This window comes from Erythrolamprus reginae, chromosome 1, assembly GCF_031021105.1.
Source record: "Erythrolamprus reginae isolate rEryReg1 chromosome 1, rEryReg1.hap1, whole genome shotgun sequence".
In the NCBI taxonomy this organism is placed as follows: domain Eukaryota; kingdom Metazoa; phylum Chordata; class Lepidosauria; order Squamata; family Dipsadidae; genus Erythrolamprus; species Erythrolamprus reginae.
The window spans coordinates 354862489-354890463 of NC_091950.1; the positions used below are offsets into that span (position 1 = coordinate 354862489).

The window sequence follows — 27975 nt, forward strand, 5'->3', positions numbered from 1 at the left end:
AAGAAGAATATATTAGACTGCAAGCAGAAATAATCAGCCTTCCATAGTGAGCTGCAGATTTAACTCTAGCTCATGGGAAACTTACAGAAGCAGTTCAACAATATATTACATAATGCTGATCTGCTCTCATACCAGGAACATATTAGAAACACAAAGGAATTTGAATTGTATTTAGAGATATTGGCATCATGATATTAGCATCCCAGTGACCGGTTAGGTCCCACAGGGTTGGTCTCCTTAGGGTCCTGTCGACCAAGCAATGTTGGCTGGCGGGACCTAGGGAATGAGCCTTCTCTGTGGGGGGCCCAGCCCTCTGGAATCAGCTCCCCCCGGAGATTCGTACTGCCCCCACCCTCCTTGCCTTCTGAAAGATTTTAAAAACTCATCTTTGTCGCCAGGCCTGGGGTTCCATAGATCTTCCCCCCTGACCAATGAATGCTTTAGTTTGATTGTTGAATGAATGGTATTGATAGTTTTTTTAAATTAGAATTTTAAAGATTGTTTTTTTAATGTATTATTAATTGGATTGTTTATTTATTTATTTATTTATTTATTCATTCATTCATTCATTCATTCATTCATTCATTCATTCATTCATTTATTGGATTTGTATGCCGCCCCTCTCCGTAGACTTGTTATTACTGTTTCTTGTTTTTCTGTACATGCTGTGAGCCGCCCCGAGTCCTCTGAGAGGGGTGGCATACAAATCCAATCAAATCTTAAAAATCTTTTTAAAAATTTCTAGATAGTATTCATTTTATCCTACTCAATAGTCTTGCCACTTCTGAGACCTTTCACTAACTCCATTTTCCCCATCCTTGCACGATAAGCTAATCCCCCCCCCCGAACATTTTATTACTGCATGCAGAATTTTGCAGAAGGAAGAGGAGTCACATCTTACTTTGCATCAGACTGGCTAAACTATTTTTGCATCAGATGTTCTTAATCGATCTTTTGACTTCCTAGTTCTCTGGAGTCCCAAAGGTGCCTTTTCATGAGGCAACTGGACTTACTTGTTTTTTTTTTCATTGAAGACATTTTGCTTCTCATCCAAGAAGCTTCTTCAGCTCTGACAGGATAGTGAGGAATGGAAGGATTTATATTCCTTGCTGGTCATTTGTAATCCTTCCATTCCCCACTATGCTGTCAGAGCTGAAGAAGTTTCTTAGAGGAGAAGCAAAACGCCTTCAAAGAAATACTAAGAAAGTCCAGTTACCTCCTGAAAAAGCACCTTTGGGACAACCATGACCTGGATGACTGAGAATCTCTGCAGATTTTTAATTCTCTAGAGAAATAAAATTCAGTCTGGATAACCAAGTTGCTCTGCTTAAATTGTTCCACAGCATCAGTTTTAAAAACACAATCATGTTTATGGGGAAGCAAAGGAGAACCTCCCGATGTTTCTACTGTAGAGAGCTGGGACAGTAGAAATGGCCTCCGGAAGAATACAGACAGCACAACCATGAATGGTTCTTCACAGATACCTAAGGCCCAGCTAAAGTACAGTCTCAGTGAATTGGAGCTAAACAGTGCAGCCATGGAGACTGCTCAAATCAAGGATAAGCTCAAAAAAAGAAGAATGTCTGAAGGCCTACTTGCATCAAAAAAAGGTATGATGAATTCTGGTTTAAAAAAAAACATTATCTGTAACCTTTATATATAATTACTATAAATCAAGTATAGCTTTCAGCCTTGTTTGGATAAGTTGTCATTATTCTAATTTTATGGCTGGAGGCTAAACCAGAATAACTACCCAGTAAAACCATAATTCTTGAATCATTGGCTCCGTGGTCTAAAGCTTAGTTAAGCTACATCATTAGAGAGAAGAAATACAGAGTAATTAAAATTTGCCATTACTACATACAACTATCAATCAAATTGACAACACATATCTGCAAGGCAACTGGACCAAAATGACGAAGTATTTATTTAAAATTTTTAAAATGGTGTTGGATAACATGTGCTGTCTAGTCCCGGTTTCTTCTCCAATAGTCTAATAGGTGATGCTATATACATACTGATTTAGAATATAAAATAATATAGAATAACAGAATTGGAAGGGACTTTGGAGGTCTTCTATCCAACCCCCTGCTTAGGCAGGAAACCCTACACACTTCAGACAGATGGTTATCTAACATCTTCTTTAAAACGTCCAATGTTGGAGCATTTACAACTTCTGGAGGCAAGTTGTTTCACTGATTAAGTGTTCTGTCCGGAAATTTCTCCTTAGTTCTAAATTGTTTCTCTCCTTGATTAGTTTTCACCCATTGCTTCTTGTCCTACCCTCAATTGCTTTGGAGAACAGGTTGACTCCATCTTCTTTGTGGCAACCCCTGAGATATTGGAACACTGCTATCATGTCTCGCCTAATCCTTTTCATTAAACTGGACATACCCAGTTCCTGCAACCATTTTTCATGTTTTAGCCTCTAGTCCTCTAATCATCTTTGTTTCAATTCTCTGCATTCTTTCTAGAGTCTCCACATTTTTTTATATTGAACGCAGTATTCCAAGTGTAGCCTTACCTAGGCTTTAGAAAATGGTATTAACACTTTATATGATCTTGATTCTGCCCCTCTGTTTATCCAGCCTAGAACTGTGTTGAGTTTTTTGGCAGCTGCTGCACCCTGCTGGCTCATATTTAAATGGTTGTCCACTAGGACTCCAAGGTCCGTCTCACGGTTACTACTGTTGAGCAAGATACCACATATACTGTACCTGTGCATTTTGCTTTTCTTGCCTAAATGTAGAACCTTACTTTTTCCACCATTGAATTTCATTTTTTAGAGAGCATCCAAAATTCAAGTCTGTTAAGATCATTCTGTATGTTAAGCTTAGCTTTTATTTGCAGCAGAGGTGGAGTAACGATGCGGACACAGAGCTGGATTTAAAACTGGGTCATTTTTATTAATTAAATTATCATAAATTTAATTCAACCTGACAAGGACCCGCAGGGTCAACCGAATTACTTCCGGGGCGGAAATGACGTCAGAAAAACTTCCAGGGCAACATATGGGCGTAGCTCCATGCTGATCCAGGTGAAGGGGCCATGCCCTCACCTGGATCCCAGCCATGCGAATGCATGTGGGAGGTCTCGCCGTCTAACCCCTGAAAGGAGATAGAAATGGGCGAGACCCAAAGACAGGTTCTACCCAATTGCTCAGATCGATTTAAAGGCACCATGAGCCCTTGGAGAGAATCTGCCAATCATCCCCAAAGATGCCCAACGGAGAACACACAGTTGCTAAACACCACCCAATTTCCGCCCCTAACCTGCCAACCCAATGACCAAAGTAAGCCAATTAAAACTAGTCGGGGAGCGAAGCACCCCCTAACCATCCATCCTTCACCACAGTGTGGAATAGGTGAAAAAACGGTCGCAGAAAATACCAAGACCGCCAAAAATGCCTATTCGGACCCCTAAGGGTGACCCCAATAGCACACTGAAAGATAGGGAGGGCGGGCGGGTGCTCACCTGCTCGTCGTCGGGGTGAAAAGGAGGCCCCAAGCATGCGCAGCCCCTTTTATAGGGCTGGCAGGCTCCACACACCCCGACGACATCATTGGGCCAGGCCGATGACCAGCAGGGCCGGGATCTCACGAAATCTTGTGAGATCCCGGCCTTCAAAATGGCGGCTACGCCGGGAGCCGCCCTGGCCCTGCTGCAAATCTGGCCCGGGGAGGTAAGTCACCGGCCGGGCATTTGCTGGTTGGTGATTGCAATAAAGATTTGATTTGATTTGATTTGCTGTCTCAATATGAAAGCAAATGAGAGTCATTTTGCATACCAACTATTTTCAAATCAACCTGAAGGCTGCTTCAATTGAAATGAGAATAATGCTTGTCAAATCCATGCAGTGGATAGAATTACCAATTTGGGCTCTTTCTTGCATGTTACTCGTATGCCGAGCCTTCTATGAGTTTGTTGTATACACCAGATGCAGGGTTTTTTTTTAAGGCCCAGTTTACTGGATCCCTTTTCATTTTTAAAAGACCTTTTGTGTTGCGGTGGCCTAGAGGTGGAGCTCTTACCTCACAATCAGGAGACTGAGCTCAATCCTAGGTAGAGGCAGATATTTTCCGCTCTCTCTCTGGGTACGATGAGAATATATCTGCTGAATATAACTCTGCATTGGCCACAGTAAGAGCATCTGACCAGTAAATACTAAGCTCCAATAGGTTGCCCTGACTCCACCCCACAAGGGATTATGGGATATAGAAACATAGAAACATAGAAGACAGACGGCAGAAAAAGACCTCATGAACCATCTAGTCTGCCCTTATACTATTTTCTGTATTTTATCTTAGGATGGATATATGTTTATCCCAGGCATGTTTAAATTCAATTACTGTGGATTTACCAACCACATCTGCTGGAAGTTTGTTCCAAGGATCTACTACTCTTTCAGTAAAATAATATTTTCTCAGTTGCTTTTGATCTTTCCCCCAACTAACTTCAGATTGTGTCCCCTTGTTCTTGTGTTCACTTTCCTATTAAAAACACTTCCCTCCTGGACCTTATTTAACCCTTTAACATATTTAAATGTTTTGATCATTTCCCCCCTTTTCCTTCTGTCCTCCAGACTATACAGATTGAGTTCATTAAGTCTTTCCTGATACGTTTTATGCTTAAGAACTTCCACCATTCTTGTAGCCCGTCTTTGGACCCGTTCAATTTTGTCAATATCTTTATAGCTGTTTCTTGGATTCATTCCATGATTATTGTAGGAGTTGTATTAACCTGGTACCTTGGTCTCTGTATGCATAGAGATAACTGCAGAATCAGAATGCTTCAGGGCATTTTCAATAACCCACTGTAGGACAAACCTGATCTGAAAAACAAGTGATAATTCCTTATGCAATCGGTTTGGTGTTGCTGAGGGACACTGCCTTGAAGGTAGCCTGCAAATATTCCCACAGCCCATGTTTTTTTCATTTTTTCTATTTGCAGGCTTGGTGGAGAAAGCTGTTCCCAAGGGACCTGCCCTGAAACCAGCCATTTCCAGATCTGCTTCTCAAAGACTGCTGGTTACTTCCAAACCTATGCCTCCTATTCAGAGCATACCGAACACCCCAGAGACCAACAGAGCTCAGGAAACAGAGCAACGAGTTAGAGAGAATTGTTCAGGCTCTTTACAGGTCGAAGGGGTTAATCCAGAATTAACATCCACCCAGCAGGTATAAAATATATGTTGCCTGTGCTTAAGAAATGGGAGCTTGAGCAGGGGGCTGGGCTAAAAGACCTCTAAGTTATGTTCCAATTCTGCTATCCTGTTTTTAGAATAACTTCCTTTACTTTATACATCTGCTATTAAACGTTTCTACAACACTCCGTGGTCTGCATTGGCTGCCGATCAGTTTCTGGTCACAATTCAAAGTGTTGGTTATGACCTTTAAAGCCCTACATGGCATTGGACCAGAGTACCTCCGGAACCGCCTACTACCGCAGGAATCCCAGCGGCTGATAAGGTCCCACAGAGTTGGCCTTCTCCGGGTCCCGTCGACTAAACAATGTCGTTTGGCGGGCCCCAGGGGAAGAGCCTTCTCTGTGGTGGCCCCGGCCCTCTGGAATCAACTTCCTTCGGAGATTAGAACTGCCCCCACCCTCCTTGTCTTTCGTAAATTACTCAAGACTCACTTATACCGCCAGGCATAGGGGAGTTAAGACATCTTTCCTCCCAGGCTTCTTTATATTTTGTTTCATGTTTGGTATGAATGTGCTGTTTGGTTTTTAAATATATGATAGGGTTTTATATGCTTCTTTTAATATTAGATTTGTTTTGTTATAACATTGTTTTTATTGTTGTAAGCCGCCCCGAGTCTTCGGAGAAGGGCGGCATACACATCTAATAAATAAATGAGGATTTGAATGTGTAAGTTATGTAAATTCAAGTTGCATTGTTCTGAATGTTGAAAAAAATGTATATTCAAGGGGGAAAAAATGAGAGGATTCTAGTGAGATCCAAGATTTGGAAAAAAATTAATCATACAATTATAGAAGGGGCAGTTAGGCCACTGATTTGAAACCACTTTTAAAAGGAAGCTTACCATCTTTTCCAGTAGTTGCATATACAAATATCTTCAGGAAGACTTATTGTTTTACCTAGCACTTAATTAGCCTTGCTTTATGTAATGGAAATCCATTATTCTACAGTGCAGCCCCTAAACCATGCTTTGACCTTTTAAATAACCCAAGCCAAGCAGTCCTTGCTTAATTCCATTTCCTTCATTTATCATTAAATCCTTGTAGAATGTAGTGTTACAGTTCTATTTTTCTTGACTCTATACTACCAAAATGACCTCTTGTTAATATGAAACAAAAATAAGCTACCCCTGTTTGCTTTTGTGTCAAATGAAAGACCTTAACAGGCCACTGAGAACTGGCCTGTAGATTGAGAGCATGCAGGATAAGAACAAACAAAATAAATGTGCATCTAAGGATTGTTGATTCACATTGCAAATTATTGTTTCCAGAGAAGGCGCAGCTCAACTTTGCCCTAAAACTCCCACCATTCCCAGCCTGCTAATTCATTGGGAGGTGGATATCAGTTTCAGGAGATTGATGTAGCCATTGGGAATATTAGAGTAATATCTATGGGGATTTTTTGGGTTGGCAGTTTTTCAACAGATCCCCTTCTTGTTCTTTTCCTTTGGTATCATTAGAAGAAATTAAACCAGCCTATGTAAAGAATTATCAAGGTGAGCTGCACTGCATTAAAAATTCATTCCTGTTGTAGGAATAATTGCTGGGGAATGCAATATATTTCATACAGCACACTCAATGTGATATGATGTTCTTCTAAAATTAATAACTGGCAGTAACTGAGATATGACAATTATTAAATGGCATTTGGAGAGGACCAAGGGCCCTACAGTTGCATCTTATCATTTAGATTGAGAAGTTGACAGCAGCCAGCAGGAGGAGCACTAATGCCAAAAAGTAATAGGCTTCTCTTCTGAAAAGCAGACTTTGGTGGAAGGTCAAAAGAGTTGAAGAATTGGCCAGAACTGAAGACTACATGGCAGGAATAATACACATATAACCTGCAGAGTGAGAGCTAAATTTATTCCAGTTTTTTTTTTAAAAAATAAGAATTTGAAAGGAATCAAGAGCTGAAATTCTGAGGGGAAAAAAGAAGGAAAGAAGGGGGAAAAACAAGTAGAGGGTGCTCTTATTCCACAGTAATAAAGTGAAAAGCCAGAAAACAAGAAAATACTTCAGTTATTAAGCAATGTGGATTTTTTTTCCTTCATATTTCTGCTTCCTGAAAATTTATGTGAAACTGAAAAATGTTTGTTCTGCATAAACAACAGATTTTTTTTTTGACCTTTTGAAGTTGAGCTTAAGTCTTACTGACTTTCTGAACACAGTCCTTATTTTTCTTGGCAATGGTACAGAAGTGGCTTGCCAATGCCTTATTTTGGAGTGATTTTTGATTTTCCAGTGTATCCTATAGTTTTGATAGTCTCCCACTCAGGTTTTCAAATTTCAACTTGACAATGTTGGCCAAGTGTTGCTATTTTCTGAAGCAGAGCTTGGTTTGGCTATGGCTGAGGATTATCTCATTTTCCCCTTGGTTTATTTGTTTTCAGTAAGAATAGTCCAATTATCCTGGCATTTTCTTTTCCATTGCAAGAGGTACTATTCATTCATTCATTCATTCATTCATTCGATTGATTGATTGATTGATTTGTATGCTGCCCCTCTCCGTAGACTCTGGGCGGCTCACAACAATAACAAGAACAATGTAAGAACAAATCTAATAATTTAAAAAACGCTATATACTGTATAAAAACGCTATATACTGTATATGAGAACATAATGTGACCTCTGACTTCCATTATGGAGTTGTATATTCTACATGATTGTTCTGAATGGTGTTGGCTATGCCAGCGTAGATTAGTGCTTTAAAGAAGAAGAATTCCATTCCTGATATCTGTGCCTGAAAACATATTCCTATCAAGAAGTCAAAACAAGTTGCAAGAGCTTCTGCTTATGTGGTATTGACAAGTGAGGTGTCAAATCAGTTGCTGTTTCTTGCATTAAAAGTATCCCTTGTCTATCAAAATAAGTTGGCTAGTTGAATCTTGCTTGACAACGTGAAGCCCTTGAGAAAGTTCAACTCGGACAAAAGAAAGCTTAAGGCAGCAGGGAGCTTCGAGCAGGATTGGCAGATTTGGAGGCAGCTGTCAAGCAAATCACTCACTTTCTACAGCAGAGTGAAATAAGTGCAGAAACTTTCCTAGAGCCTCTCCATCCAATTAGAATTACTGCCTTGGCTGAAATTTCTTCTGAATATTTAGTCCATTTCCATTTCCGCCTTCTATATAGGGTCCCTCAGGCACCTTGAGTTGATAGTTTTGTTATGAGCTACTGATTTCACGGTCCTTGCTGAACTGTGATCTGTCATAGGTTTGACACAGGTTTGCTCCAAACGGAATATTTAAATCTCCTGAACTCAAATGATCTCTATAATTCCATCCCTTTTCAAGCTTCTCTTGGGCCACAGATCTATATTTCAATCATTGTTTGGAGTCATGAAACTCACAGGGGTATAAAGTTCTGACCCAGTATCCCATTAAGCAGAGATCAGGGTACAAATCCTAAAAAGCTCCCAACCTTTCTATGGGACTTTGGATCACCCATTCTTTCTCAGCTAGAGAGAAGATAGCTATACTGACTCTGTAAACTGCTTAGAGAGGGTTGTAAATAGAATAGAATAGAATAGGATAGGATAGAATTTTTTATTGGACACACAAGGAATTTGTCTTGGTACATGTGCTCTCAGTGTACATAAAAGAAAAGATTTGCCAAGAATCATAAGTTATAACACTTAATGATAGTAATAGGGTACAACTAAGCAATCAAATCATATTAGGAACCAGTCAACATAAATTGTAAGGATACAAGCAACAAAGTTACAGTCATACAGTCGTTAGTTGTGTCACGCTGAGTATTGACAGCCTCAGAGACATTCTAAGTCTTTTAGAGTTATGCAGTAATTAAATAGTTAACAGTGTGTGTTTGTATTAGCTCCACCCATTATGATGTAAAATCCTGCCACATCATACATGCATCATTTCCTCCTTGTTGAAATTCTCTATATTGTCTCTTCTCTTTCTTTGTTAGCTGCAATGATGTAGCATGCATCTCAGATGCCTCCAACAGGCATTAATTATATTTTGTTGTTTTCGTAATAAAAGTAACTTTGGTTGAAAGCTGATTCTCTACTTTAATCCATCGACTCTCAGATAAGATTCATTATGGTCCACGCGGGCTGTAATTTATCTCTAAATCTGTCACGTTGGAGGAGATGGGTGAGGGGAATGATGAAAAGTTTAATAGTAGTGCAGACTTCGTAAATAGTTTGACAATGTTGAGGGAATTATTTGTTTAGCAGACTGATGGCATTTGGGGAAAAAACTGTTCTTGTCTCTAGTTATTCTGGTGTGCAGTGCTCTATAGCATCGTTTTGAAGGTAGGGGTTGAAACAGTTTATGGACAGGATGTGAGGGGGCTGTAAATATTTTCACAGCCCTCTTTTTGACTCCTGCAATATAGATCCTCAATAGAAGACAGGTTGGTAGTAATTGTTTTTTCTAATTATCCTATGAAGTCTGTGTCTGTCTTGTTGGGTTGCAGAACCAAACCAGACAGTTATAGAGGTGCAGATGACAGACTCAATAATTCCTCTGTAGAATCGTATCAGCAGCTCCTTGGGTAGTTTGAGCTTTCTGAGTTGGCGTAGAAAGAACATTCTTTGTTGTGCTTTTTTGATGACATTTTGATATTAGGTGTCCATTTTAGATCTTGAGATATGGTAGAACTTAGACATTTGAAGGTCCCTACTGTTGATACTGTGTTGTCTAGTATTGTACGAGGTGGTAGCATGGGAATGTTTCTTCTAAAGCCTACCACCATTTCTACATTTTTGAGTGTGTTCAGTTCCAGGTTGTTCCAGTTGCACCACAAGGCTAGTTTAATCTCCTGTCTGTATGTGGATTCATCATTGTCTCAAATGAGACCTATTACTGTTGTGTCATCTACAAACTTCAGTAGTTTAACAGATGGATTGTTTGATATGCCGTCATTGATGTATAGAGAGAAGTGGAGAGAACACACAGCCTTGTGGGAACCCTGTGCTAATTTTACAGGTATTAGCTTCACCTGCTGCTTCCTGTCTGTTATGAAGCTTAATGTCACAAGCCAGTTAGGAAGTGGCTAAATAGGAAGCAATGGGTGGAAGTTGAACAAGGAGAAAAGCAACTTAGAACTAAGGAGAAATTTCCTGACAGTTAGAACAATTAATCAGTGGAACAGCTTGGCTCCAGAAGTTGTGAATGCTCCAACACTGGAAGTTTTTAAGATGTTGGATAATCATCTGTCTGAAGTAGTGTAGGGTTTCCTGCCTGGGTGAGGGGTTGGACTAGAAGACCTCCAAGGTCCCTTCCCACTCTGTTATTATTATATTAAATAGCAATCATGGTATCATGGGATGCTCTGCTGGTTGCAAATATGAAAGTTTTTTTTTTGTATAACTTCAAATACTTCCTAAATGAGGCAGTTGGTAAGCAAAGACCACTCTTACTGCAATAAGTCAATCTACACTTAAGCATTGCTTTAATTAATTAATAGAACTGTACATCTTACAAATAGGTGGCAAATGAATTTGATAAATATCTAGATGAACAAATACGGCTCTAGGCAGCATGCACTAAAACAAAACAGTTAAAAACAGGTAGATGAAATGGGAAGAGGCAGTTGCTCAAATTACCTGGTTCTCAAACCCCAGTGACCTTCTGCAGAGTTGTAAAGTTATTCATTTTTCTCCTGTCCTTCCCTGTAGATCGTGCATGGTCCTGATGAGAATCCAAAAAAGTCTTTAGGTGCTGCTTTGATCCCACCAATCCCCAAGTTAGCAAAGGCATGTGAAGACAATTCCCAGAAGGTTGCAGAACCCTTTGCTAGCTTGCCACAGACAGAATGTGTCCCATTTGCTATAGACGAGTGTCCCAAAACAAGGTACAGTAAGCCTTTTCTGTTGTTCCTGTTCCTTTTTTTGAAAGTCGCATCTGATAAGCACCATTAACTGATTTGAAGGCAACCTTCACTAAATGGCACCTTCCAGATAGGCTAGCATTGCAATTCCCAGCAATATTGTGATATACTTGCAGGGTATTCCTGGGAGTTACAATTCCCATACATTTGGGTCATGCTCTGAGAGAGCCTCGGTGATGCAGTGGTTAGAGTGCAGTATTGCAAGCTACTTCTGCTGATCCCGGCTGCCAGCAGTTTGACAGATCAAATCTCAGTCGTGGTTACTCATTCAAATAGAAACATGAGTTACACTGCAGTGCTATATAACTAAGTAAATTTCTAAGATTCCGAATGAAAAGAAAGTTTGGTTGAATGAGACCAAAAGCTTTCTGGTTTTTAAAGTGGAAACTAAATGCCTCTTACAAATCCCACAAGTCTGTTGTCCTCTCTTGTTCTTGCATGTAGCAGGTGGGGAGAAGCCTCCATGTTGCCTCTCTGGGAATCTCCTGGGAGGAAGCAGGGCCTCCACCCTCTCTGTGGTTTCCCCAATCATACACATTATTTGCTTTTACATTGATTCCTATGAGAAAAATTGCTTCTTCTTACAAACTTTTCTACTTAAGAACCTGGTCATGGAACTAATTAAGTTCATAAGTAGAGGTACCACTGTACTGTTTCATAGTGCTTTAAAGCCCTCTCTAAGTGGTTTACTCAGCATGTTCCCCCCCCCCAACAATCTGGGGTCTTCATTTTACCTACCTCAGAAGAACAGAAAGCTGAGTAAACCTTGAGTTGATGAGAATCAAACTGCTGAACTGCTGGCAGACAGCAGGCAGTAGAATTAACCTGCAGTAATGCATTCTAACCACTGCAACCATGACTCTTTCTATCAGTTAAGAGCCTCCTAAATTAAGAGTCCTTGGAGAGGGGCGGCAAACAAATCTAATAAATTATTATTATTATTATTATTATTATTATTATTATTATTATTATTATTATTATGTCAATACAACACAGCAAACGAGATCACTATGCTGGATTTCATATTTCATCACCAGTCGGGTGCTTCCCAAGCACCTAGGACTGCGTGATGTAGTGGCAAATTATGTTTGCCGATGCCAGTAAAGTGGCCTTTTGCAATACTATTGCAATATTATTATTATTATTATTATTATTATTATTATTATTATTATTATTATTATTGCCTCTTCTTTGATGAAAAACAGTTTAATATATCTCTCTCTCTCCACTTCACCCCACCCTATTGCCTTTAAGATCATTATCAAATGATGGAAATGGTGAAGACAACAGCCCAAAAACACTGGGTAGGTACATATAGTAATTTATTTGAACTTAAAACAATGGTTGGATATTTCATGATAAGTTAAATTTTGTAGTAGAGATGCCTTGTCTCATTAATGGAATTCTGCTGGGCAGTGAGTAGGTAATTCATTTTTTCTTCTTATGTGTGAAGGATGGACAACTCTCAGACTCCTTCTGGTAGGTAGGGTCAGTCAGAACGGACTGTATGAAAACATTCAACTGTACCTTAATAAAAGGAAATTAAAAATGGAAATGATTTTAAATACCTTTTGGTGACTTCTTGGAAACCCCCATGCATAGTAGAAACATAGAAACATAGAAACATAGAAGACTGACAGCAGAAAAAGACCTCATGGTCCATCTAGTCTGCCCTTATACTATTTCCTGTATTTTATCTTAGGATGGATATATGTTTATCCCAGGCATGTTTAAATTCAGTTACTGTGGATTTACCAACCATGTCTGCTGGACCTTTGTTCCAAGGATCTACTACTCTTTCAGTAAAATAATATTTTAATTAATATTAATAATATTAATATTAGTAGTTTTCTTAATGACAATATGGAAATGATACATCTGATATTCTTGAACTTTTTGGATACTTTTCTAATTATGTTGCAGCCAAGTTGGACCTTGCCTCATTTTCCCAAGATTAACCAAGATTGGCAGAGTGTTTCCATCTTCAGTTTAAGATGAAACCTAGGAATTTTCTTGTCTAATATCTCAATTTTATTTCTCTGTCTGAATTACCTGACAAGTTTTTATGAGAATGTATCATATACTGTATGCTACTTTGAGCACTATGGAGAAAGGCAGTAGATAAATGCAAACGTAATAAATAACATTTATTGAAGCTGAAAGAACCTGTTTCTATTGTCATAGTGTGGGGCATTGTGTTATTGCACAAACAATCATGAAACTATATTACTGATCTGCTGAACAGGGAAATGATACGTTTCTTCCCCCTCCTCTGGCAGCTTTAGCAGTAAAAGTGCTCCAGGCTAGAATGAATGAAACACACAACAATATGTTATTGACTTTTAAACAACATTGTTGTATAAATTATGATTGGCTTATAGTTTGAGCTCATTGTTTTTTAAAGCAGATCCTTTTTAATTCTCACTGGTACAAAAAGCTCAGCTGGAGAGTCATTCCTTGTCGTGTGTTAAAATGAAATGTCACATTTTATCCTGGGTGACTGCCTGGTCAAAGGTGCTAATTTCAAAGGGTAAAGCTGCTTGCCTTGATAATTATTCCACGGCAGAGATAACTTGAAAACAAATTTATAGCAATAACTACTTTAAATTAGCGGTGTTCTTTGATGATGCCGTTTAATTTCTTTTCAAACAAGAACAGGTATTTCATTTGGATTTAAAATCTAGAGTTCATTATATAGAAACATAGAAACATAAAAGATTGAGGGCAGAAAAAGACCTCATGGTCCATCTAGTCTGCCCTTATACTATTTCCTATATTTCATCTTAGGATGGATATATGTTTATTCCAGGCATGTTTAAATTCAGTTACTGTGGATTTTCCAACCACGTCTGCTGGAAGTTTGTTCCAATCATCTACTACTCTATTATTATTCTATGTTATCTAGCAGCCAAACATGGGATTTGATCCGACAGAAAAAACATATAGCCCCTCCCTGGTACAAATCTGAAGGGATCAGATCCTGTGGCCTAGAGGTTAATTCTCTGCCTTACAAGGCAGAAGCCACGGGATCAAATCCCAGTAAGTGTATGGCTAGCTGATGAGGACAGAACAAGGCCAAAATAGATCTATCCTAGTCTCCCTTAATTTTAAAAATTCAGCAAAAACATGTGATACATACAGGATATAGTTTGTCGGTATGAATAAATTAACTGCCTTGAAATGGCCCTGGGTTGGGCTGAGAGGCAAAAAGGAACTGTGACATTCCTTCAATATACCAGGGGGATCCGACAAAATACACACACACACACATATATATTAAAAATAATAATTAAAAATAGATGGTGACGTCAACGGACTAGCACTGACCAAAACAGTTCTGTGGTGTCATCATGAACCCACTTAGCTGTTTGCTACCGGTTCGGGCCAACCAGTCAGAACCGGGAGGAACCCACTTCTGGCGTATATTGTATATGGGATAAGTAATATAGCAAAGCAACCCTGTTGTTTTTTGTTTGTTTGTTTATAATTTTCTGTGGGCTCATATTCATTGACTTTTTCACCTGCGTCCATCCTGATCCTGATCGTAGGATAAATACAAATAGAATAAAATATAAATATTTATAAATTTATAAATAAATAGAATATAACTATAAAGGCCATTGTTTAATGTCCGTTCAGACTATAACATAATAATACTAGAAAATCTTGGACGGCACTTAGAAAATCTGCTTGTTGACCAAATTTCCACCTGTCAATTACAAAGGCCACACAGTTTGGCTCTTCTGTGTACATACTATACCGATACAGTGCAGCATCCTAGTTTTTTGGGAAGAACTGTGTGTATGATGGCCGACACCAGCTAAAGAGCTGGCCACCGCGATTTCACATTTTTGTGTATATAATAATAATAATAATAATAATAATAATAATAATAATAAAACAGACAAGCTCCTGCCGCATAAGACTTATTAACACCATTAATTAATATTTATTGATTCTCCTAAGCCGTTTTGTCCCTCTTTGACTTATTTGTGCCTATTACAGGATCAGAATATTGATCCTTCTAGCTCAATAAGGTCAGTGCTCCAAGATTGCTGCTGTTTCCAAGATTTCAAATGAGTTGTCTTGGAATTGAGCCTGGAACTTGGAAACACACAAGTTTCGCACAATAAGCTCTGCCTAACCTGAAGACGACACTTCTGATTCTAACTTAGGTTGTGACAGGACCCATTCTAACTTAGGTTCCCATTCTAACTCTGTCTAACCTGGAGAGGGCACTTCCAATTCTAACTTAGACTGATCCCTGGATCAGTCCAGGGGAAAAATAATTACTGTACTGCCAAGATAAAAACTTTCCTCATATAATTCAGCTTGCCAGTTTTTGACAGAAGAATAAGGAAGGAAGGAAGGAAGAGGCTATACAGTGATCCCCCGGTTATTGCGTCCCCAACCATTGCGAACAGGGTAATTTGCGATTTTTCAACCCGGAAGTCAAAATACCATCTACGCATGCGTGCCCTTTTTTTTTCTATGGGCACGCATGCGTAGATGGCAACCGGGAGATCAGCTGCTGGGCAGCTTCCCTGGGTCTTCCCCCTCTTGCTGGCATCAGCGAGGAGTTTCCCCACCGCCCACGCAAACTCCTCGCTGCCGCTCGCCCGCCCTTCGCCTGCCCACGCTGTTCGCTCCCCCTCTTGCTGGCGGGAGGGCGAGAAGCCCTCCCCAGCACCCGCTCGCCCGCCCTTCGCCGCTCGCCCGCCCTTCGCCCTGGCGGAGAAATTCCAGCCCCCACCTGGTCCCGCCCGATCCTCCTCCCTGAGGCAGCTCGCCCTCCCATGGCCGCTTCCTCCACCCTCCATCGCAAGCCCTCGCCACCGCAGCCAACGCGCGCTGCGATCTTCAAGCCCGGCTCCTTTCAGCCCAGCATCCCGGGCCAAGCAGCTGCCTTCCGTGACTGAGCCTGGCTGGCCCGGAAGATCGTAGCGCGCGTTGGCTGCAGCAGCGGCGACATTGCTGCCGGCTTGGCTTCGCTCGCTCGCCGCTGAGGAGCCGAAGATTGGGGGGCGGCGCGGCGAGCGAGCGAGCGAAGCCAAGCCGGCAGCAATGTCGCCGCCGCTGCAGCCAACGCGCGCTACGATCTTCCGGGCCAGCCAGGCTCAGCGGATCAAGCCCGGCTCCTCTCGGCCCAGCATCCCGGGCCAAGCGGCTGCCTTCCGTGACGGAGCCTGGCTGGCCCGGAAGATCGTAGCGCGCGTTGGCTGCAGCGGCGGCGACATTGTTGCCGGCTTGGCTTCGCTCGCTCACCGCTGAGGAGCCGAAGATTGGGGGGCGGCGCGGCGAGCGAGCGAGCGAAGCCAAGCCGGCAGCAATGTCGCCGCCGCTGCAGCCAACGCACGCTACGATCTTCCGGGCCAGCCAGGCTCAGCGGATCAAGCCCGGCTCCTCTCGGCCCAGCATCCCGGGCCAAGCGGCTGCCTTCCGTGACGGAGCCTGGCTGGCCCGGAAGATCGTAGCGCGCGTTGGCTGCAGCGGCGGCGACATTGCTGCCGGCTTGGCTTCGCTCGCTCGCCGCGCCGCCCCCCAATCTTCGGCTCCTCGCTAGCGCTGCGGAAGTTTAAAACACCATCTGCACATGCGCAGATGGTGTTTTTACTTCCACAGCGCTACTTCACGAAAACCCGCTCGTTGCGGGGGGTCCTGGAACGGAACCCTCGCAACGAGCGGGGGATCACTGTACTACTTATTCTTTATGTTGTGGTTGGCTCTGGCCCAGCTCCTGCCCCAGGGAATGTGGAGGTGGATGCAGGGGAAACTTCAACATGTCACAGGCCTGTGTTATTGCCGACAGAGTCAGTTCAGAGCTTAGTTTCCTCGGACAAAGAAGAAGGTGGGAGTGACTTGGCAGAGGGGGGCTTGGCACACAGCCCAGGCAGTCAATCTCCCTTATCTTCTATTGTTTCGGATGAAGACTTTTTGACCCACGCAAACACAGAATTATGTGTAGAAGAGACCAAGTAAGGACATATTACAGGAGATAAGAGCGGCCACCTGTGTTTGGGTGGGGCTCCAGTAATTACGGCTGGTGCTATAAATAGCAGCATGTGGGTTTGGCCATTGTGGAAGAGTATTTGATCGCAGTTCATCAGGAATCCTGTGTTGCTGGTTTCTGGATTTTGTTTGTTGATTTTTCACTCCTTTGAAAACAAAGCAGAGTAACATGTGTGTCTCACTTTCTTGGAAGAAGAAGGGATGTGAAATTTCTTCACAGCTGCTAGCTAAGTACTTAATGACTGCTTAAGGTTACTTGTACAGACTACCCTGTTGTTTTGGGATGAGTGCTCTTTGCAATACAAAAAGGGTACTTAGTTTATTTTGAATTTTGTGATAAAGAACATTGTTTTGAATTTTCAAATGTGTGTGTGTCTGAAATTTGTATCCTTGAATTTTCGGGAGGCTCCTACCAGAGAGCCCGGCAGAACATCTTTATTTCAGGAGCTGAAGGGAGAAAGGGAGAGCGGTAGAGAAGGAGAAACAGTGAGAGATAGAAAATATTGTCAGGGATGATTATCCACTGGAACTAACACAGTTAGAAAGTGTGAACCGGTCACTCTGTGCCAAGGAAAGAAGTAAGCGGTTTATTTCAACCTTCCCATGGAGTTGATAGTTGGCATCCATCCATTTTAAAATCCCAGGTAAAGCAACAGAAAGAAGTGAATGTCAATTTAGAAATGAAATTGGAGCAAACGTATATGGCAACACACCTCTGCGTCAGCTAAATGGTTCCATCCTTGTAGCTATTTGCAGGTGAAATAGTAGAGATGGAAGGATTCTTAATTCTCTCATCAGTGGCTGATAGTCATTGAGATGTTTTTCCAGACCTGTGAACTGTTATTTAGGCTCCTTCAAAGATGGATGTAATGCTCTTCTGGAACTGTATCATTTCATCTTGGTCTGAAAGGAGTCTATCAGCTAGTTTCTCTGTGAATACAATCTTACTTGCACAAGGCAGATCGAGTTTTCTCAGGTGATTAACCTGCCAGTCTAGGCCTCTGTCCTAACTCACTTTTTTCTTAGCACAACCTATTCCATGTTTAAGGAAAGTGATTAATGGATATTTTCATGCTGGGTTGCAGTTTGATAAGAGAAAATGGAAAGAAAGTCAGAGGCAACACCAGTCTCTGACCTTAATGTTTCCTAAAGTCCATAAATAAGAATAGCACCATTTACTGACATTGTGTTTGTGGCAGGATGAGGCTCATCAATGGGGACAGTAAATTCTATACTGGTACAATGCTTTAACCTGTCTATAAACAAGAGCCCTTTAACTCCATCTACAGTGAATGATTCCATTTGTTAGAATGCCCCTTGATTCTTTTCTTTGCTCTCGCTGTCTTCACAAATATAGTACTTACAGTCCACAGTAATATATTCATTCTTTTTTAAATTGGCTTGTCAGAAACTGGATTGTCTGAACCTGCTTTCCAGAATGGCTTTCCTGCACCTTGGAAGGTTGTTGGGGGATCATCTACCAGCCACCTCCTACCAGCCACCTCCTCCCTCTGTCTGGCCAAGGAAGACTTGCTTTCAAATCCCCACCTGTTAAAAGATGATGAATGGAAAGAGAGCAATGGAAGGGTATGTTTCAGTTTCCATCCTTTTGTATTTTGGCATGAAGGCCAAGGTGAATTTTAAGCTTGGCATTTAGCAGGACAAAGTAAAGAAAATATTACAAGAAGGATTCAGACTGGCACAAAAGGGATACTGGGGGTGCTATTTGGAAGGCAGGCATCAAGCTGAGCTTGTTAGGCTCTGCTCTGTCATTTGCAAAGCTGGCATTATCAAGCAATGAGTGATGAATCTCCTTTGAGATACAGTTCTCAAGCTTTGGAAATGAATTTCTGGAAGAGAAGAAAAAAGGAGAGACAGAAAAACGGAGCTAAGTCCAGAAGTGATACTGGCAGGATGAACAACGCAGGAGCTCAGCCATCAATATGAATGCTTTCCTCTCCAACAGAAATGCAATGATGATGAATTAAATAATAAAAAATTTAGTGGCTTTCCCACACTTCATTTTGCCCAACAATAGGGTGGGCCTAGGCTAGAATAAAATCCATCTGTCTTTCCATCCATGTATCCATCCATCCTCTTTCCCTTCCGTAAAGGGCTTTATTTTTCAAGAACTCAAGGCAGTCTATCTTTTCTCTCCACAAATAGCTCCTTGAGATAGATCATACAGAAAAAGGGCTCCTGGCTCTAAATTAACTAGTGTGTATTCAGTGCAGAAACTGGGCTAAAAGCTAGGGTTTTCCATTCCAGTATCTTAGGTACTACACTATATTGGTCTTTTCAAAGACTTACCAAAAAGCTTATAAATAGCTTGACTCCCAATGCATAGGTAGGTAGGCTCCAACTCCAGCGGTCCTTGGAAGAAACCGATTATCTAGGCCCTCAACAGTCAGGATTCAGGCCCGGCTACAGCATGGAAACTGCTTTGGTTGCGTTGATGGATGATCTCTGACGGGCCCAGGACAGGGGTTTATCCTCTGTCCTGGTGCTTCTTGACCTCTCAGTGGCTTTCGATACCATCGACCAGGGTATCCTTCTGGGTCGGCTGGAGGGGTTGGGAGTGGGAGGCACTGTTCTTCAGTGGTTCTCCTCCTACCTCTCCGGTCGGTCGCAGTCGGTGTTAGTGGGGGGTCAGAGGTTGATTTCAAGGTTACTCCCTTGTGGGGTGCCTCAGGGGTCGGTCCTCTCCCCCCCTGCTATTCAATATCTACATGAAACCGCTGGGTGAGATCATCCGGGGGAATGGGGTGAGGTATCATCAGTATGCTGATGATACCCAGCTGTACATCTCCACCCCATGTCCAGTCAATGAAGCAGTGGAAGTGATGTGCCGGTGCCTGGAGGCTGTTAGGGTCTGGATGGGTGTCAACAGACTCAAACTCAACCCGGAGTGGCTGTGGGTTCTGTCTCCCAGAGACAATTCCATTTGTCCATCCAGAACCCTGGGGGGGGGGGAAATTATTGACCCACTCAGAGAGGGTCCGCAACTTGGGCATCCTCCTCGATCCACAGCTTACATTAGAGAACCATCTTTCAGCTGTGGTGAGGGGGACATTGCCCAGGTTCACCTGGTGCACAAGTTGCAGCCCTATCTTGACCGGGACTACTGCTCACCTCATAGTTACTCATTCCCTCATCACCTCGAGGCTCGACTACTGTAATGTTCTCTACATGGGGCTACCTTTGAAAAGTGTTCGGAAACTTCAGATCGTGCAGAATGCAGCTGCGAGAGCTATCATGGGCTTTCCTAAATATGCCCATGTTACACCAACACTCCGCAGTCTGCATTGGTTGCCGATCAGTTTCCGATCACAATTCAAAGTGCTGGTTATGACCTATAAAGTCCTTCATGGCATCGGACCAGAATATCTCTTGGACTGCCTTCTGCCACACGAATCCCAGCGACCGGTTAGGTCCCACACAGTTGGCCTTCTCCAGGTCTCATCGACTAAACAATGTCGTTTGGTGGGACCCAGGAGAAGAGCCTTCTCTGTGGCGGCCCCGACCCTCTGGAACCAGCTCCCCCCGGAGATTAGAACTGCCCCCATCCTCCTTGCCTTTCATAAACTCCTTAAAACCCACCTCTGCCATCAGGCATGGGGGAATTGAGACATCTCCCTCAGGGCCTTTACAGTTTATGCATGGTATGTTTGTATGTATGTTTGCTTTTAATAATGGGTTTTTTTACTGTTTTTTAAATTATTAGATTTGTTGTACATTATTTTATTGTTGCTGTGAGCCGCCCCGAGTCTACGGAGAGGGGCAGCATACAAATCTAATAGATAGATAGATAGATAGATAGATAGATAGATAGATAGATAGATAGATAGATAGATAGATAGATAGATAGGAATAAACTTGAGTATTAATTACTGTGGAATATACACCCATACACTGCACACATAGCAACAACCATCCAAATGAATACATAATTTAAGTAAAGTACTGTATTGCATTTTATGGAATGCAAAAGAATAAATGTTGCATTGAAAATGTGTGGGAATTATAATAAATGTGGAGTAGTGAATTGGCCTTTGATATGAGCAATTTATGTTCAACACAATGTTAAACTGATTAGGGAGGGTATATTCTGCTACCCTACAATCTACCACTTCCATTTTAGCTGTCCCAGATCGGATTCTTTCTAATCAATTCAGCATTGTGCTTCTTAAGCTTTTCTATCTGGGAGGCTGAACAGCTTTAGGGTCAGTATGGGCTTAACATCAGCCCCAAACTAGCAATATGTGTATGTGATTTCATGAGAGATTACCTTATATAAAAGAATTGCTACAGGTCTTTTTTTCTTGCCCTATTTTTTCTGATGTTGTACAACATCCCTCAATATTTTTTCCCCCTGATTCAATATCTGCCTTAGAGTAAGCTTTGTCTAGTAATTCCAATTTTGGGTGACCAATAATATAAGGTAAGGGGAATAGAGGATTAAAGTTTCTTACATTTTCTTTTGAAAAGAAGCTGGTGTGTTTGTATGAGTATAACAAATTGGATTGATTCTGTATCATTAGGAACTGGGCTTTAATGCTTTTTCTCCTGCACCATTTCACTAATGTAAATTGGGCTCCTGGTCTCAAAGCTGCTGTTAAGCATGAAAGAAACTTCAGCAGGTATCTGTGTTACATATGGTGCATTTTCCCTCTCTCTTTTGCAATTAGTTTCAGACTTAAATCAAGAATTAAATGGCTGGCATTCAAGTCTGTTCTAACACCGCTGCTCCTTCTTCCATCTTTATGGAAACGTGTAAAGATGTTCAGAGATCTGGGGAGAGAATCTGCCATGTCACGATTCATGTCTAATATGGCTTGAATCTCATTTTTTAAAAGCCCAATCAAAATTACACATGCTAAACTGATGGAACTTTCCATGGCTATCTATTCACGTTGGCGCCAATGCAAAACGAAGAGCGTGAAACCATCATTCACATTGATAAAATATTTATTTTGGGTTATAAAAATTATTATTATTATTATTATAATTATTATTATTATTATTATTATTATTATTATTATTATTATTATCATTATCATTATCATTATTTCAATATAACACAGCAAACGAGATCACTCTGCTGGATTTCATATTTCATCACCAGTCGGGCGCTTCCCAAGCACCTAGGACTGTGTGATGTAGCGACGAATTATGTTTGCCGATCCCAGTAAAGTGGCCTTTTGCAATTGACAGATGGAGATTTTGTCAATTCCGATGGTTTTCAAATGTCCACTGTGAACCTTTGGCACTGCGCCCAGCGTGCCAAGTACCACTGGAACCTCTTTCACTGGCTTATGCCAGAGTCGTTGCAGCTCGATTTTTAGATCTTCGTGTTTCACTAATTTCTCTAGCTGCTTCTCCTCAATTCTGCTGTCCCCTGGGATTGCGATGTCGGTGATCCATACTTTCTTTTTCTCTACAATCAGGATGTCTGGTGTGTTATGCTTCAGAATTCGGTCAGTCTGAAGTCAGAAGTCTCACAGTAGTTTTGCTTGCTCATTTTTGACCACTTTTTCGGGCTTATGATCCCACCAGCTCTCCACTTTCTTGACAAATTAATCTGTTACATTGTTGTTGTTATTATTATTATTATTATTATTATTATTATTATTATTATTATTATTATTATTTTGTTGTTATTAACACCAGTAATGATGATGATGATGATGATGATGATGATAATGATAATGATAATGATAATGATAATGATAATGATAATGATAATGATAATGATAATGATAATGATAATGATAATGATAATGATAATGATAATGATAATGATAATGATAATGATAATGATAATGATAATGATAATGATAATGATAATGATAATGATAATGATAATGATAATGTAACAGATTAATTTGTCTCTTTGCTATTCTGTACAAGTTATTCTTCCTAGATACTGTATATGTACCTGCACCTGTACACATATACATTTGGATGAAATGCGTATGCTTCTATTGTGTCCAGATTCATGTCACAATATCTAAGTCAGCTCAGGAGAAAATGCGTCAGAAGCAGATAAAGGAGATAGAGTTCTTGCGCAAAGAAAAGGAGAAGGAGAAAGAGAGAGAAAAGGAAAGATCCACAAAAATCCAGGAACAACAATCAAGAAATGTTCTGGACGGTATGTGATTAATATAAAAGAAGGGGGAAATGTATTTCTGTAGATGGGTTTCTTTTATCCAATCACATTAGAAATGGTGTAGTGCCAACCCCTCCCCTACGCTCATGGTGTCCCCTGCTGAATTTAAGGCGGATTAAAATGGAGCCCTAGACAGCAGTAAGACAAGTAGGTTAAACCAGGGTTTCCCAACCTTGGCAACTTGAAGATATTTGGACTTCAACTCCCAGAATTCCCCAGCCAACGAATGCTGACTGGGGAATTCTGGGAGTTGAAGTCCAGATATCTCCAAATTGCCAAGATTGGGAAACACTGGGTTAAACAATCCAGTTCTGTTAGTAAACACATTGTCTGATTGGTTTGAAGATGCAGCATCCAACAGATTAGTTGGGTATTATATTGGCAGATTAATTCTGAAAATACTATCTGCTTTACACAACTTTTTTTAAAAATAGTGCTAACTAAAATATTTTTTAATTTTTAAAAAAATTAAAACACCTATATCCCAGTATTGGCCCCATTTAAGTTGGGTTCATCATGATATCAGGTGAATTTCTATGGGTTTCATGTTTTAAAGATAGAGACTCCCTATCAGGATCTGACAGCACATTTTGTCCAAACCACATATTTTAAAACAGCAACAGCAACTGTCTATCTAGCAGTATTATTTTCCCAGAACACTTTCAGATTGAAGGCTACCCTTGGTTTTTGTGTACATGAAAAATTATTAAGGTTCAGGATAAAAGCTCGTTTTAATTTTACCTGAATTAAAATTAAATTTAATCAGTTAAATATAGTGACATAATCACTTTCCATAGATTTACTGCTTTGCCTCTTCAAGCACACTGCAATTTTCAGTTTGCTGGAAACTGAAAGGTTCTTCTGGTGCCACTTGAACAGTTTATGAAACCATGGGCACATTTAGGATCATAAGGTGCACAAGACTATTTAATTTTAAAGAAATCATGGCAGAGGAAAAAAATATTTTGTAGATAGTGTTCATTGGTTTTAAGTATATGCATGTTTTTAAGATGTAAAGCTTTCAAAGAGCGCATCAATGTTGCTTCCATGAATTATGCAGTTTAAGTTTGGAGGCATTTGTAAGAAATTTTGGCAATGCTCTCTGTTGCAGCAGGGAAAGATACTAGCCTGCATTCTGCCCAAACCAGACCCTTATATCTGGTCTTTTTTAAAAAAAACTTTGCTTATTTTTATTGAGAGGCTATCCTTTCAGAATTAGGGAGAAAAGGTGGTCTTTTGGAGAGCAACTACCCAGTGTGATGTTTTTTTTAAGTGGACCTCTAGGAACAACCAATTTATGTGCAATGATGATTATCCTTCTGAGCTCAAAATGCTATCATCTGTAGTTGATTCACTGATTAATTCAACTTTAAAAGAATGTGTTCTTGATTAAAATAGCATCCCTGATTAATTAAGGTAGCACTTTTGTATTTCCTTTCTTCAAAACCTGAAACATTTCAATTTTTGATTTGCACGAAAAAGAAGGCCAGAGTAATATACGTATGCATATAATTTAAAACTACTAAGTTATTTAATGTGTGAATATTGAATTATTGTTGAAGTTCTTTCAGAATGGGGTAGGCAGGAAGGAGTGGACCCACTTGCCACAATGACATGATGCAAGGCAAACTAGACTCTAACCTTTGGAGTGGGGACAGAAAGCAAATGATGGCTGGAAGTTGCCTTACTTGATTGTCTGAATCAGGGCTGTCCAACCCTAGCAACTTTAAGACTTGTGGGTTTAAACTTCCAGAATTTCACACACCCCTTTGCATGGCTGGGGAATTCTAGGAGCTTGAATCTACAAGTCTTGCCAAGGTTGGACAGCCCTGATCTAGATCTACTCAGTTCCATTAGTGATCACCCTCCCGAATAGTCTTTTTTCCCCCTTCCACTTCTAAACGGGACTTTGCGTGCATTAAAAAGATAACCAATAAGAATCACAAACAAAGTCACATAAAGATTTGTCTCCGAAATGGAAATGATAAAAATAAAGTGAAATAAGGTGTTCTGAAGCATGGTTTTCCAAATCTAAGGGATAGCTCTTTTGGGGAAGTGCAAAGACCATGGAATATGTGAAGCACATTTTAATTATTTTGTTACAATAAATCCATCTTTCTCAAAGTTTCCTTGTTTTCTTCTTGTTTTGATTTGTGCTCATTTTGGAATTTGGATTTTTAGGAGAAGCATGTGCATTAAGATTACACCGAAGGAAGGTGTGATGGCAAAAAGTTTAGAAGCCCCTGTTCTAAAGCCTAGAATAGAAATGTTATCAAACTAAATCTTTGGTCAACTCACCAAAACGGAAAGGAAAAAAAGCACATAGTTCAGAGTTACAGGCAGAGAATGGTGATTAGAATATTTTAAAAAGAGCTTACATGGGAAATTGTACACTGCTCAAAAAAATAAAGGGAACACTCAAATAACACATCCTAGATCTGAATGAATGAATGAATACTTTGTTCTGTACAAAGTTGAATGTGCTGACAACAAAATGAAATGGATTGTCAATCAGTATTGCTTCCTAAGTGGACAGTTTGATTTCACAGAAGTTTGATTTACTTGGAGTTATAGTCTGTTGTTTAAGCGTTCCCTTTATTTTTTTGAGCAGTGCATTTGAAGCAAATTCCTTGTCCCAAAAAAATGGAATCAAGGCGATATGTATTAAAGAATCTCCACTTTCTTGATCAGTTTAGATTAACATGTTCATACAGTAAGATTAATAAATGGCTGGGTGTGCCAGAAGATGATACTAATTGATTAATTAATTGATTTATATTTTAACTAAATTATTGGGGGGGTGTTTTATTGATGGATAACTGGGATGGGCATAGGGTGTATGGAGCAAATGATTGGTATGGATGGGGCGGATGGGATGGGTGGGATCATAGTATGGGTGAAATGAATGGGAGTGATATAAATAATACACTAGGCCAACCTGGCGCTGGAGAGGCGGGAGGGGGAGGGGCGGCTATCTCTGGGGTGACAGAGGGTCAGGATATCTCAGTGCTGCTGGGGAGAGGCAGATATGGCGGGAGTCACGGAGCTAGCCGTTACAGGGGAAGGAGGGATCGTTGCTTAATAACGATCCCTTGTTCCGGCTCCGTGAGCTCAACCCAGAATACTGGTGATGAGTGTAAATCTGGCCCTGGGCTCAGGTTGCTGCTACTCAATGCCAGGTCGGTGGTAAATAAAGCTCTCCTCATCCGGGATTTGATCCTGGATGAGGAGGCTGACCTGGCATGTGTAACTGAAACCTGGCTGGGCCCAGAGGGAGGAGTTCCTCTCTCTGAAATTTGCCCAGCCGGGTTTCAGATATGGCATCAACCTCGACCCCGGGGAAGGGGGGGAGGAGTGGCTATTATAGCCAGGGAGAGCCTTTGCCTGCGTAGACTCGTTGCTCCGGAGATTGCGGGTTGTGAGTCCCTCCTGGTGAAGTTGGACTTAGGGGTTCAGGTGGGCTTGTTTCTCACGTACCTGCCTCCCAGCTGCGTGGCACAAGCCCTGCCTGTGCTGCTCGAGGAGGTAGCCGGGCTGGCGGTGGGGTTCCCTAGACTTATTGTCTTGGGAGACCTCAACCTGCCGTCGCTCGGCGAATCCTCTGGATTGGCACAGGAGTTCATGGCCACCATGACAGCCATGGACCTGACCCAAGTAGTTCAGGGTCCGACTCATGAGGGGGGGCACTCACCCGACATGGTATTCCTCTCTGAGCAACTGAGTAATGGTCTGAGATTAAGGGGCTTAGAAGTGTTGCCTTTGTCATGGTCAGACCATTTTCTACTGCGGCTTGACTTCCTGGCTCCAATCCTCCCCCGCAGGGAGGCGGAACCAATTAAGATGTTCCGCCCCAGACGCCTGATGGATCCAGAAGGCTTTCAGAAGGCGCTTGGGGTTCTTCCAGATACACTCGTCCGCAGTCCGGCAGAGTCTCTGGCTGAGGCCTGGAACAAGGCGGCAGCAGAGGCCCTTGACCGTATTGCGCCATTGCGACCTCTCCGTGGCGCTAGACCCCGTAGAGCTCCATGGTTCAACGAGGAGCTCCGGGAGTTGAAGCGCCAGAAGAGACGTCTAGAGAAGCGATGGAGGAAGAGCAAGTCCGAATCCGATCGAACACTTGTAAGAGCCTTTATTAAGACTTACAAAGTGGCGCTCAAGGCGGCAAGATGCGCGTATCATTCCGCCTTGATTGCATCAGCGGAATCCCGCCCGGCCGCTCTGTTTAGGGTGACCCGCTCCCTTCTTAATCAGGGGGGAGTTGGGGAGCCCTTACAGAGTAGTGCCGAGGACTTTAACACGTTTTTCGCTGATAAAATCGCTCGGATCCGGGCCGATCTCGACTCCAATTGTAAAACAGAGTCGACTGACAACGAGTCAGTCGAGGTGACTGGGGCTAAACTTCTTTGTCCATCTGTCTGGGAGGAGTTTGACTTGGTGACACCTGATGAAGTGGACAAGGCCATTGGAGCTGTGAGTTCTGCCACCTGTTCACTGGATCCGTGTCCCTCTTGGTTGGTTTCGGCCAGCCGAGAGGTGACACGGAGCTGGGCCCAGGAGATTACCAACGCTTCCTTGGGGAGGGGAGTCTTTCCAACACTCTATAAAGAAGCGCTCGTGCGCCCCCTCCTCAAGAAGCCTTCCCTGGACCCAGCCGTACTCAATAACTACCGTCCAGTCTCCAACCTTCCCTTCATGGGGAAGGTTGTCGAGAAGGTGGTGGCACTCCAGCTCCAGCGGTC

General features: G+C 41.6%; 1 protein-coding gene across 2 annotated transcripts in view; it reads left to right on the forward strand.

The window, feature by feature from the left end:
* Positions 1-1348: 1348 nt before the first annotated feature.
* The window catches only part of TOGARAM2 (TOG array regulator of axonemal microtubules 2), a 61874-nt gene continuing 35247 nt past the window's right edge, over positions 1349-27975 (forward strand). For both annotated transcript variants that reach the window (XM_070734297.1, XM_070734298.1), the window contains exons 1-6: positions 1349-1610; positions 4951-5177; positions 10847-11022; positions 12313-12362; positions 18476-18654; positions 23062-23218. In XM_070734297.1, coding sequence (XP_070590398.1) covers positions 1463-1610; positions 4951-5177; positions 10847-11022; positions 12313-12362; positions 18476-18654; positions 23062-23218 — 937 coding nt within the window. In that variant the 5' untranslated portion in view covers positions 1349-1462. The remainder of the gene's footprint in view (positions 1611-4950; positions 5178-10846; positions 11023-12312; positions 12363-18475; positions 18655-23061; positions 23219-27975) is intronic.